This window comes from Theropithecus gelada, chromosome 4 (assembly GCF_003255815.1).
Source record: "Theropithecus gelada isolate Dixy chromosome 4, Tgel_1.0, whole genome shotgun sequence".
Classification (NCBI taxonomy): Eukaryota; Metazoa; Chordata; class Mammalia; order Primates; family Cercopithecidae; genus Theropithecus; species Theropithecus gelada.
Genome location: NC_037671.1, coordinates 163,646,825 through 163,660,442, shown reverse-complemented (window position 1 = coordinate 163,660,442; position 13,618 = coordinate 163,646,825). Strand labels below are relative to the sequence as shown.

Genomic DNA, 13,618 nt, shown 5'->3' with positions numbered 1-13,618 from the left:
CAGCTTGGTGTCTAGGGTGCAAGCAGTGGAAGTGATAAGAAGTGGCTGGACTCTGGCTGTTGTGTACATTGTGGAGGAAAAGACCTCAAGAGTTGCTTTTACCTGTGTGGTATAGGATGTAAGAGAGAAAGGAGTCAAGGGTGGTTCCAGGGTTTTTGGCCTGGACAACAGGGAAATGAAGAAAACTGATAGCAGTAGGTTTGTAGGGAAAGAATCAAGTTCAGTTTCATATGTGTTAAACTCGAGGTGCCTGTTAAAATATCCAGATGGAAATATGTTCATTTTAATGTCATTCTTGTACCAACTAGATGATTCTGTGATTTACAAGAAAAAGGAAGGAGATATATTTTGAAATACAACTAAAATAACCAGTGCCTTCAGCTTATGACTCTTGAACGTATATAGTAATATTCCTTCAGATTGTCTCTAGAGTTCCTATCTTAAAATTTCTTTTGTCTGTCACAACTCTTAGTCTATTTCTGGGATTCTCTTCTGTAAGCACATTTTATTCCCATGTCAAATTAACAATTTTAAAATTACTTTATTTAAAAGTTTCTAATTTGTTCTTTAAAAGTGACCTTTTTGTCCATTACAGAAGTAACATATTTATTGTAGAAATGTAATAGATAAAAATGAAATAATTATTCATATTCTCACTAGTCCACCAATGTCCATGATTAACAGATTCATTGTCAACTTTAGTTCTCATTCTGCACATATGTAAGTTATGTTTGTATCTAATGTGAAATTATAATACAGTCATCCCTCAATATGTTTAGGGAATTGGTTCTAGGACCCCCATGGGTACTAAAATCTGTGAATTTTCAGCTCTCTGATATGTGGAATGGTGTAGTATTTGCATGTAACCTATGCACATCTCCTGTGTACTTTAAATCATCTCTAGATTACTTATAATACTTAATACAATGTAAATAGTTGTTTTATTGGGCCAGGCACAGTGGCTCACACCTGTAATCCCAGCGCTTTGGGAAATCAAGGTAGGAGGATTGCTTAAACCCAGGAGTTAGAGACCAGACTGGACAATATAGCGAGACCTTATTTCTACCAAAAAAAAAAATATATATATATATATGCGCGCACACACGCATGCAAACTATATTAAAAAAAACAGTGGTCATGCTGTATGGTTTTTTATTTGTGTTATTTTTATTGTTGTATTGTTACTTTATTTTCTAATATTTTCTGTTTGCGGTTGGTTGAATCCTCACCTGTGGAACCTACAGATACAGAACCACGGATTTGGAGGGCCACATTGTATATGTACTGTTTTGTGACTTATTTTGAATATTTCTGCATCATTAAGTATTCATTATTTTTTCTAGACTATAACTTGCTTTGTCTACTGTGTAAATATGCCATGATTTATTTGATTTGTAGTTAATTTTTTACAGTTAATAACACCAGGATGAACTGTTAGCCTATTAGCCAATCTTTGACTATCTCTGGCTTGAAACAGCATATCACTTATATTTGTTTGGAGTAGATAGAGCAAAAAGTAAAGAAATGATTATTATTAAATAGGACATATCCCATTTATCAGCAGATGGTTACAGTAGTTCAGACTCTTTTACTTCTGACCCAGAACAGATCGGGAGCAATGTAACTCGTCAAAGGTCAGTATTTCTGTCAATGAAAAGCATGTTAAACTATCTTGCTGCATTTTAATGTTTAAAACTATTTAGAACCAAGCACACATGATTTTGTTATCTGAAAGCTGATAGGTTACTTTTTGATTTATGTAAAAGACAAGTAATTTTGATCCTTTCCACTTGAATAGAAAAACAAAAAGAACCCTGGCTTTCTAAATGGTATTTTGTGGAAGCTTTAAAAAGAGGTGATAACTTCTTGGCGATAGAAGTTTTGTAAGTCCTTTTTGTACCTAAACAGTGAGAGTCTGTTAAGTAATATATGTATAGCCTTATGGCAAGTACCAAAAGAATTCTGTGTTTTAAAACACCATCCAAAAGCACAGTCCAGTGGTGGGCCACCTCCCCACCCTGAAGTTCTGCATTACATATAACCTTTCAGGCACAAACAAGAAAGGTGTGGGATAGGGTGGAGGATGGCTAGAGATTTGTCTGCAAGGGCTTTACCATCCACTAAAAATTGTGCAGGACAGAAGCATCTTTCTCTCCTCACTTTTTGCATGTGGTAAGTATCATTTTGCTGCATGCCTGGTGTAGCGAGGATGCAGAATCTCCAAACAGCTTAGAGTCAGAAGGCTGCTTGTCTTCCTTTCTGATTCTTCATGTAGTTCTTCCTGTGTTTCTTAGCATTCTCAGTCATCTTGGATTTTACTCTGCTGTTTATTCTCATATGTGAAGATCAGATTACCAGAGTCCTTGGAGACTCTTTTCAGAATATGAAAGACTTTGGTAGCAAAGAAGTGAATCTCTAGGGTGAGTTGAGTTTGAGCATAGTCACCTCTAAAATGAGATGGTCTGTGTGGACACATGAAAGGGTACTTCAGCTCACCAAAATCCAGACCTTAATAGGTTGAAAGCTAACCATATCTGAAAGTAGACTTTCCTTTTTACAATTTTTTTTCAGACAATTATTACCTTTAATTGAATGGGAAAGCATTACACTAAGTATGCACAGTCTATTATGAAATCATGTTGACAACTAAATTTCTTTTCAAAATTTTTGAGGCTGGGCACATCTGTAATCCTAGCGCTTTGGGAGGCTGAGGTGGGTGGATCACCTGAAGTCAGGAGTTCGAGACCAGCCTGGCCAACATGGTGAAACCCCATCTCTACTAAATACAAAAATTAGCCGGGCGTGGTAGCATGCACCTGTAATTCCAGCTACTCGGGAGCTGAAGCAGGAGAATCGCTTGAACCCAGGAAGTGGAGATTGCAGTGAGCCAAGATGGTGTCACTGCACTCCAGCCTGCGCAACGGAGTGAGACTATCTCAAAAAAAAAAAAAAAAATTGAAATTTTGCTTAATAACTTTATTTAAAAAAATTGTTAGCCACATAAAATAATCAGTTGTTTAGGATACATCGAAAACAGTGCTATCTTAATTTATTGTAACACTTACATACTTGAGTGTTGAGAAAATGTCATGCTAATAAGATCCTTTGCTGCTTAGTCAAGTTTGAATGTTTAAAAAGAAAAAAACTCTGATATCAGTAGTATGACCAATTATGATGGGGTGAATTTTGCAGATCTCATTCAGGAACATCGCCTGATAACACTGCACCACCACCTCCCCCTCCAAGGCCACAGCCCTCTCATTCCAGATCATCGTCTTTAGATATGAATCGGACCTTTACAGTCACCACAGGTAGGGGCTAGAGAACCATAATATACATTATCATTTAATTTTAAAGTTAATCCAACACACATACACATTTTATTTTTGTTTCTATTAACATGTCTTTTAAAAATGCTTATCTGGCCGGGTGTGGTTGTTCACACCGGTAATCCCAGCACTCTGAGAGGCAGGCAGATCACTTGAGGTCACAAGTTCGAGACCAGCCTGACCAACATGGTGAAACCCCATCTCTACTAAAAACACAAAAATTAGCCAGAGGTGGTGGTGCATGTCTGTGGTCCCAGCTACTTGGGAGGCTGAGGTGGGAGAATCCCTTGAACCCGAGAAGCAGAGGTTTCAGTGAGCCAAGATTATTTCACTGCACTGCAGCCTGAGTGACAGAGTGAGACCTTGTCTCAAAAAAAAAAATTATCTGAAGGAAAATTCGGGTTAAAAAGATAGCAGATGAGAGGCAATTTTTTTTTCTTAACGACTACTTAAAGTGTGTTTGAGTGCAAATGATGAAGATGGGAACCTGAGAGATGTCACAGGAAATTTTAAAAGAACAATGTTGTGATATCAAGTTAGGGGGGACTGATAGATCTCAATTTGGCTGATGAAGATGAAAAGTCATAATTTACCCAGGTTTTCAATTTTTGAAGAACTGGCATTATTGTTGTTACCTTGGTTAACATAGAAAAGTTAGGGCAGAGGATGATGAAGTGATGTTTTAGTCACTATGAGTTTAGAATGGTGAGGAAAAGTGAAGTGTTAAGTGAAAGGGAAAATTTGGAAGTTTTCATGTGATACTTAAACAGCAGTCAGAGATATGAGAAGAAAATCAAGGTTGTTTACTATTATGGAAATAGGCAGGAGTATGCCAGGAGGGCTTCATGTAATAGAGTTAAGAAGCAAAGCGACATCTGATGAAAGGCTGTCAGATTTGGTCTTTAGGTTACATACAGACTATGTAACAAGTTAGTACCTGCCTTCTAATGCTTAACAAACATTCTTAGAAATCTTTATCATGTAGTCACATTCATTCAGCCTGTTTCTTCTATTAAGAAAGTGATTATACAGTTACTAAAAAGAAGACTTTTGTATTCATGCAGGACAACAACAGACTGGAGTTGTTGCCCATCCTCCTGCAGTGCCTCCAAGACCACAGCCCTCACAGGTAATTCTCCAAGGTATTTATTACTAAACGTCCCATGATCACTTTTCTTGCTAGGTATTTAATTCTGTTCTCAAATTATTTGGAAGGTCAGGAATGATCTGATGGTCATCCTTAATGAGCATTTAATTCAGTGAGGCTAAATCTCATTTTGAAAGATACACACTTCTAGAATGATCTGAGTTGTTTTTTGAAAGAGCCTTAAAAGTGAAACAAATGATAATGTCTTCACAGAGAAGAGTTTAGTTGAAACAACAATGGATTGGGAGATAGGAGAGATCCATTACTGTCCTGGGTGTAGCAGTGACTCACAAAATCACTTGACTGGGCTGGGTGCAGTGGTTCACACTTGTAATTGCAGCACTTTGGGAGGCTAAGGCAGTAGGATTTCTCAAGCCCAGGAGTTCCAGACCAGCCTGGGCAACATAGTGAGACCCCCGTCTCTAAAAACAAAAAAAAAATTAGCTGGGTGTAGTGGTGTGCACCTGTAGTCCCAACTACTTGGGAGGCTGAGGTGGGAGGATCTCTTGAGCCTGAGAGGTCAGGGTTGCAGTGAGCTGTGATTGCACCACTGCACTCCACCCTGGTGACAGAGTGAGACCCTGTCTCAAAACAAAACAAGATACCCCAAAATAACCTCACTGCATCTCTCTGGATGTGTTTACTACATGAGTTAAGGAAGTATAATGACCTCTGCATCCCTTCCACATCGAAATTAGGGTGCTGTAGTAGACATTTATAAAATGCTTTGGGACAGCCTTAGTGGCTGAAGTTAAGGATCACATTATACATAAAATGTTGGAATGAGACTTAGCAGGGACTTAAAAGATAAATTGGAATTTATTGGAGAGAAGGTATTCCAAACCGAAGGTATGACATCCGCAAAGCCATGGAAGTGTGTGTTAAGCCTGGCACATTCCTCAGGGGAAAACAAGTTCGTTCAGCACAGCAGGAGTAGATGTGCGGAGTGATGGGAAATGACGCTAGAGAGGTAGGGAGGAGGCAGAGCATCTCCCATATCATAGTAAGAAGGACAGAGTTTTTCTTAGAGGAGATGAAGAATTTTTAAAGGGAAGAGACTTCAGATGTCTTTCTTTAGTATCCTTTACTTCCTTTGTCATAAAACATCTCACACTCTATTTTGATTTCTTACTTACTTATTCTCTTCTGCTCCAGAGAGAAGCAACTTTATTAGGGTATAAGCGGGCCTCATTTGTTTTGTTCACAAGTAGATATTCAGTAAACATATTTTTAGACTGAAGATGGAGCAGCATTGGTCTGGCAAAGGAGTGGAAGATGGATTGAAGGGAAGTGTTCCTGACATGTTGGGAGAATAGTTAGAGCAGTGGTTTTCATGCTTTAAAAAGAGCAGCCTTTTTAAGAAACATAGTGAAACATTCAAAAAAAATAACTTATTTAAGGAACAAACTATTGTGTATTAGCCCAGTTAAGAAAAAAATACATGCAAATGGAGAATGGGGGTAGGGCCAGCCCTACCCTCTCTTTCAGTGTACTTTCTTTGCAATATAGTTTTTGAAAAAAATATCTTTTTATTGGAAGTTTATTATCTTAATTTTTTTTTAGTGTCTTAGCTTTTCACTTATGGTTTAATCATTTATTTAGAGCCAAATGTTACTGTAATACACCTCTCTGAACTTACAGATAATAAAACAGGGCATCTTTATATACTAAATTTTCAAAGAAGAAGAAGATGACTCTGTGACACTGATAGGCTGATAAAATGTGTGTTCCTCTGTTTTGTACCATTGCACAGGCTCCTGGTCCCGCTGTGCATCGCCCAGTGGATGCCGATGGCCTCATAACTCACACTAGTACCTCACCTCAGCAGATACCAGAGCAACCAAATTTTGCAGATTTCAGCCAATTTGAAGTATTTGCTGCATCAAATGTAAATGAAGAACAAGATGATGAAGCCGAGAAACATCCAGAAGTCCTGCCGGTCAGTTTTCAAGGGCTTGGCTAATTTTCTGCAGGCAGTCACTTCCCGTACCATGTTGGGTCAACAGAGCAGATTTTAGAGGTGACATCAGTGAGTAAAATATTCCCTAGGTCAGTGCTTCAACTTTTTTATTGGCCTCCAATATCTGCTGGTTGCAGTGTAATGCTTACTGAGTATCAGAGTCTGGTGGGGGTGGGGGATTGATACCACATGAAAAGACACCACCACCTGGCTGTGGCTAAAACACTGCTTTGGGGGTTTCCATCTTAATGCTAAGCATCTGACTGCGTGATTTGGTGAAGATTTCCATGTGATAAAAGGCCATGGTTACCATAGCTCCACTCATTACACCTTTTCCACAAGGGGACCTTCACTAGATGTAACTTTTAGATCTAATTACAACTTTAACTATAACCAAATTTCAGCCAAACTTCTGATTAAAGCATTTACAATTTGTATGAGACTAAGTTGCCTTAGCTAAGCAAAGACTATAGGATATGAAAATTTAATATTCAGTGTTCTAGGACATTCTGTTGTAGTTCCAATGGCAAGAACTTCTCTAGGAATCTCTGACCTAAATTGCTGACCATAAATGTGGAGTTGGAAAGACCAGAGGAATTCTGCAGTCTCTTTGATATAGATCATGGCCATGGAAAATTTCCTACTCGCTCCCTTTTCAAACCTATAACTTTCTGCTGTGCCCATTAGGGGACTGGGCTGCATCTAGGAGGGTCAGAGTGGGCATGTAGAGGTGTGCACAGGGTACCGTACTCACTCCCCTGGGTGGATGCCTCCCTCTCCCAACCACAAGGACTTCCCAGACTAAGCACTTAGAGGTTCAGTGCTGTGGCTGCATCCTCACCCCGTCTTCCTCTCCCTCACACATCTATTACCTGCATCCTCCCCCCATCCTCGTCTCCCTCACACATCTATTACCTGCATTCTAACCCTGTCCTCCTCTCCCTCACACATCTATTGCATAGCTGCATCCTCGCCCCGTCCTCCTCTCCCTCACACATCTATTACTTAGCTGCATCCTCGCCCCATCCTCCTCTCCCTCACACATCTGTTACCTGCATCCTCACCCTGTTACATAGCTGCGTCCTTGCCCCGTCCTCCTCTCCCTCACACATCTATTACCTGCATCCTCACCCCATCCTCCTCTCCCTCACACATCTATTACATAGCTGCGTCCTCGCCCCGTCCTCCTCTCCCTCACACATCTATTACATAGCTGCATCCTCACCCCATCCTCCTCTCCCTCACACATCTATTACATAGCTGCATCCTCACCCCGTCCTCCTCTCCCTCACACATCTATTACCTGCATCCTCACCCCATCCTCCTCTCCCTCACACATCTATTACATAGCTGCATCCTCGCCCCGTCCTCCTCTCCCTCACACATCTATTACCTGCATCCTCACCCTGTCGTCCTCTCCCTCACACATCTATTATCTGCTCTCCCCTCTGCCTTTCAGTAGCAGAGAAATCTCATTTAATGAAGTTCCTTCAAGTTTCTTAACATCATCTCAGTTTTCTTGTCTGAATATTTAACATTTTACTCTGATTTGTTACGTATGCTATATTTGTGCATAATTACATGTTATGTATAATTAATAGTGATAAACATATTCATTTTTAGGCTGAAAAAGCTTCTGATCCTGCAAATTCTCTTCGAGTTGCCAAAGCAGATAGTAAAACTGAAGAAAAGACAGCTGCTAGTGCTCCCACCAATGTGGTATGCAAAATGTCTTTTATAATAATAATTTTGTACATCATAAGTTATGTGAAATAATTTTTAGAAATAAGGTCAACCAGAAATCATCTAACCCGTTTCTCTACCTTTAACTGTAGTATAGTCAGTCTGTCACAGAACAAAGTCTGCCTATTTAATGGAGATGATATTCTGTAATCTATGTTAAATATGTGTCACAGGTTCTCAGAATTTAAGTGGTTATTACATTCTTCCCACTATATAAGGTAGAACTTCTTTATAGGTGAAATTCAGTTTCTTTTATTGTAGTCTTGAATATAATAAAGAAAAATTATCAACTCTCTAAAGTTATTGTTATTCCTTTTGCTCTTAACTTGTTCTTTAACTGTTTTAGGAATAATTTTTCCCCAACATTTTATTATGAAAACGTTTAAGCATACAGAAAAATTGAAACAGTTTTTCATTGTACATCAGTAAATTCACTACCTTATACCATTATTATTTTACTCTACTTGCTTTACTACATATCTCTCCATGCCTTCTGTTCATCTGTCAGTCCTTATCTGTTTTATATATGTGTTAGCCCATCTGCATTGCTATAAAGGAATATGTGAGACTGGGTAATTTGTACAAAAAAAAAAAAAGAGGTTATGTTGGACATAGTGGCTTACACCTGTAATCCCAGCACTTTGAGAGTCCAAGGCAGATGGATCACTTGAGCTTAGGAATTCGAGACCAGCCTGGGCAACGCAGCGAAACCCTGTCTGTACAAAAAGCACAAAAATTAGCCAGGTGTGGTGGTGCACGCCTATAGTCCCAGCTACTCGGGAGGCTGAAGTTGGGGGATTGCTTGAGCCTGGGAGGTGGAGATTGTAGTGAACTGAGATAGTGCCCTACACTCCACCCTGGGTGACAGAGTGAGACCCTGTCTCAAAAAAAGAAAAGAGGTTTATTTTGCCTCATGGTTCTGCAGGCTGTACAGGAAGCATGGTACCAGAATCTGCTTCTTCTAAAGCCTCAGGAAACTTAGATTCATGGCAGAAGGCAAAGTGGGAGCAGATGTGTCACATGGCGAGTGAGGGAGCAAGGAGAGATGCCAGGCCCTTTTAAACAGCCAGCTTTCATGTAAACTCAGAGTTAGAACTCATTCATTACCGTGAGAAGGGCACCAAGCCATTCACGAGGGATCTACTCCATGACCCAAACACCTCCCACTAGGCCCACCTCCAATATTAGAGGTCACATTTCAACATGAGATTTGGAGGGGACAAATACCTAAACTGTATCAGTGTACCTCAGATTGCAAATATCAGTACACTTTCCCTTTGAGGGAATAATTTTGGTAACTTTTTTTTTCTGTTATCATCTAGACATTCCCAACAGTTATAAAAACAGCATGTGTTTCTGAAGTGCTTCAATTCTACTTTCTGGATGCTGTGTGTGTATTAGTCTGTTTTCATACTGCTGTAAAGATACCACCTGAGAGTGGGTAATTTATAAACAAAAGAGATTTAATTGACTCACAGCTCTGCATGGCTGGGGAGGCCTCAGGAAATTTACAGTCATGGCGGAAGGCAAAGGGGAAGCAGGTGGCAGGATGGAAAAAGAGCGAGGAAGTGCCTCACTTTAAAATAATTAGCTCTTGTGAGAACACCCTCACTCTCACAAGAACAGTATGGGGGACCACCCCCATGACCCAGTCATCTCCCACCAGGGCCCTCCCTTGACACATGGGGATTACAATTTGAGGTGAGATTTGGGGGCACAGAGCCAAACCATATCACTATGTTTTATTACATTAGTAGTCCTGTGAGTTTTTAAGTAATGAACTTTATTTTTGTCAACTCACAGCAACAAATTAAAAATATCACTTAAGAGATAGCAGTTGGCCGGGCGCGGTGGCTCAAGCCTGTAATCCCAGCACTTTGGGAGGCCGAGACGGGTGGATCACGAGGTCAGGAGATCGAGACCATCCTGGCGAACACCGTGAAACCCCGTCTTTACTAAAAAATACAAAAAACTGCCCGGGCGAGGTAGCAGGCGCCTGTAGTCCCAGCTACTCGGGAGGCCGAGGCAGGAGAATGGCGTAAACCTGGGAGGCGGAGCTTGCAGTGAGCTGAGATCCGGCCACTGCACTCCAGCCTGGGAGACAGAGCGAGACTCCGTCTCAAAAAAAAAAAAAAAAAAAAAGATAGCAGTTGACTATTGTTTTTATTTATTTACAGGTAAATCAAGTTACGGTAAATGCCAAAACGCTGTTTTTTATTCTGCCGAGGGCAGATTCATAATCGCCAACAAAATGTCAACTCATTTTCAAAAGTTTTAATTACTGTGCATATTAATAGTGATGTTTTTGGTATTTTAAAAGAGTTGCTTAGCTTTCCATTACTTTATAATGTTATTTTATTCATTAAGATACATGTTAGTATTTTTGAGTAAGAAATCCTATGGTCATAATGCTTAGATATTTCTGGAGACTGCCTTTGTTTATTGTTGAACAGGTATATATTGATTCTGTATCATATTTATGTTAAAACTGTAAATATTAACAGTTTTGCATCAATATGTTATTCTAAAAATATTTATATTGCAGGTACATTCATGATTGTGGTGTCAACTAGAAACATCTTTTCCCTCTATAAGTTAGCTCTTGCCACAAATACATAGATTTAAAGTAGGACAAGTAACTTTCAATTTTCCAAGAGCAAATGGCTTAAAGAAAGCAAATGGTGTTGCAGAGTGCTAACTATGAATGTCTTAGAAATGCTTATTATTAATGGAATTCTTGTCTTAAAGAGCAAAGGCACAACACCTCTTGCTCCACCACCTAAACCTGTTCGAAGAAGATTAAAATCAGAAGATGAATTAAGGCCAGAAGTCGATGAACATACACAAAAGACGGGTGTCTTAGCTGCTGTTCTTGCATCACAACCTTCTATTCCCAGGTAATCAAAGCTATTCCTAGGCACATTTAATTACTAGGAAGAAAAAGCACAACAATTAAAAACAATCAAACTGGGCCGGGCATGGTGGCTCACACCTGTAATAGCAGTTTGGGAGGCCGAGCTGGGCAGATCATTTGTGGTCAGGAGTTGGACCAGCCTGACTAACATGGTGAAACCCTGTCTCTGCTAAAAATACAAAAAAAAATTAGCCAGGTGTGGTGGTGCACACCTGTAGTCCCACCCAGCTACTCAGGAGGCTGAGGCAGGAGAATTGCTTGAACCCAGGAGGCGGAGGTTGTAGTGAGCCAAGATGGCACCAGTGCACTCCAGCCTGGGCAACAGAGCAAGACTCCATCACAAAAATAATAACAACAACAATAATCAGACTGAAATAAATTATGGTCAGACTAGTTCTTTAATTGAGCAGAGCCATGTCATGTATGAGTAGGTATTCTTCCCATGTTTCCCCTTTATTATTAAGTTGTATTTCAATTCCATTTTAACACCCTGTTTCAATAGCAGTACGTTCTTTAAACTTGATAGTTTATAGTAAAACTGGTATTTTAATTATGGTGTTCTAGACCAAGAATCAGCAGATTAACTCTTAATGGGCCAAATTCAGCTCAGCCTATGGCCTGTTTTTATATAGCCCATGAACTCCGAATGACTTGTTCTTTTTTGTAGAAGAGAGAAGAAAGAACAGAAGAGAAAAGAAAACAAAAAACTAGAATATGAGACAGAAACTATATGGCCCACAGAGCCTGAAATATGTACTGTCTGGTCTTTTACAGAAAAGGTTTGCCAGTACCTACTTTAGACTCTTTTACTTAAACTCAGGTGATTCTACAGAAGAAATTTTTTAATAATTTCTTTTTTTTTTTTTTTACCTCTCCTATAGTGCTGAAGCTTTTGGTTTATCACTGCAACTGAGCAAGTGATGTTGAGCTGTGCTAGTAAGGAAAAAGATGCTCCTTTTGCTTCTCATGTTTAGAAATAGATCAGGGAGGAATAGAGAGGATTTAAGATAAATGAATGTTACAGGTTTTTTTGCCTTCTTTGTCTTCTCAGATCTGTTGGGAAAGATAAGAAAGCTATTCAGGCATCGATTAGACGCAATAAGGAAACCAACACCGTTTTGGCCAGATTGAATAGCGAATTGCAGCAACAATTAAAGGTAATATAGTTTCTGAATCTTTATAATATTCCTTATCTTAGTAAAGAAACCTAAAGAGAAGGAATGTGATCTCAGACACCTCCAAGATCACATACATAGTTCTCTTCTCTAATTTTCTAGATGCTTTGACTGTGGTTAGTTTACCCCCCCAACCACCACCACACACACACACCCTTTTTTTTTTTAAAGAGACAAGATCTCGCTCTGTCACCCTGGCAACCTGGGCTCAAGCTATCCTCCCACCTCAGCCTCCTGAGTAGCTGGGATTACTGGCTTGAGCCACTGCACCCAGGTCCTAGTTTGTCCTTTTATCAAAGACAACTCAAATTCCATTAAAGGGACTTAAACAGGCCTAAAAGAAGAAGAGAGAGGTGGCAGCAATTTCAGTTGTCTTGCATGTGGAAAGAGAAAAGGCAAGCCTTAAATAGAAATGGTGCTTATGCACAGTGTGTACTGCTGTCATCTAATACCCGAGAGGAATGTGTTTGTTTTCTAGTAACTATGATTTCTTTGCTTCCCTAGAAATAAAAATTACTCCTACTTACTCCTTCCTTACTGGGTCAAAAAAAAAATTACTCCCAGAATCACTTATGGTTCCCCAACATTATTAGGTACTCATGTCTTACAAACCAGTGGTTCTCAAACCTTAATGCATATATAGGTAATCTTGGATCATGTTAAAATGAAGATTCTGGTTTTTGTAGAGCTAAGGTGGGACCTGGGAATTCCAGGCAGTGGAGATGCTGGAGCACTATCTATCCCACTTGGAATAGAACAAAGATGAGATGAGAGTCCGTGGAAATGACAAATGAATGCAGTTAGTTCATTCTTGTAATATTCTGTTCGTGCTCCTCATTTAGCATTTATTACACTGTCCTGGAATTACTATCTATGACACATTTGTGTCTCTGTCCTATTACAGTGAACTCATTGAGGGTAAGTCATAATCATTTCTGTTTAGGAAGATCATGTAATATATCATCCAAATCAAGACACTTTTGAGAGGAAAAAAAGAGGGTTGCATTATCATTATTTAGGCCAAGACACTGGATATAAACTGGGATTGTCCTAGATAAATTTATGACCATCTTGTCCCTCTCCTCAAAAGCTAGTATGCTAGGCATTTGTTAAGGTCTGTTGAATGAATGATATAAACTTATGACCACTTTGTCTCTATCCCCAAAACCTAGATCATATGTTAGGCATTTGATAAACATCTATTGAATGAATGATATTCTTGTATAACTCTGTGATCAAAGGAGAAGACATTTGTAGTTATATGATTATTAATTTAGTCCATTGTACAGGAAAAATGAACTTAAAGACAAGCTTAGTAGTATGTCCATGAAGATGAAAATTTTGTTAATG

The 13,618-nt window shown here is 39.3% G+C and overlaps 1 protein-coding gene across 5 annotated transcripts in view; it reads left to right on the top strand.

Annotated features, from left to right (window-relative positions):
• The window catches only part of REPS1 (RALBP1 associated Eps domain containing 1), an 86,396-nt gene that overhangs the window by 71,847 nt on the left and 931 nt on the right, over positions 1-13,618 (top strand). For 2 of the 5 annotated variants that reach the window (XM_025383347.1, XM_025383345.1), the window contains 7 exons: positions 1,562-1,634; positions 3,193-3,311; positions 4,394-4,458; positions 6,230-6,415; positions 8,060-8,155; positions 10,928-11,076; positions 12,145-12,250. In XM_025383347.1, the coding sequence (XP_025239132.1) occupies positions 1,562-1,634; positions 3,193-3,311; positions 4,394-4,458; positions 6,230-6,415; positions 8,060-8,155; positions 10,928-11,076; positions 12,145-12,250 (794 nt within the window). The remainder of the gene's footprint in view (positions 1-1,561; positions 1,635-3,192; positions 3,312-4,393; positions 4,459-6,229; positions 6,416-8,059; positions 8,156-10,927; positions 11,077-12,144; positions 12,251-13,618) is intronic. The other 3 variants (XM_025383346.1, XM_025383348.1, XM_025383349.1) reach the window with 2 other exon arrangements.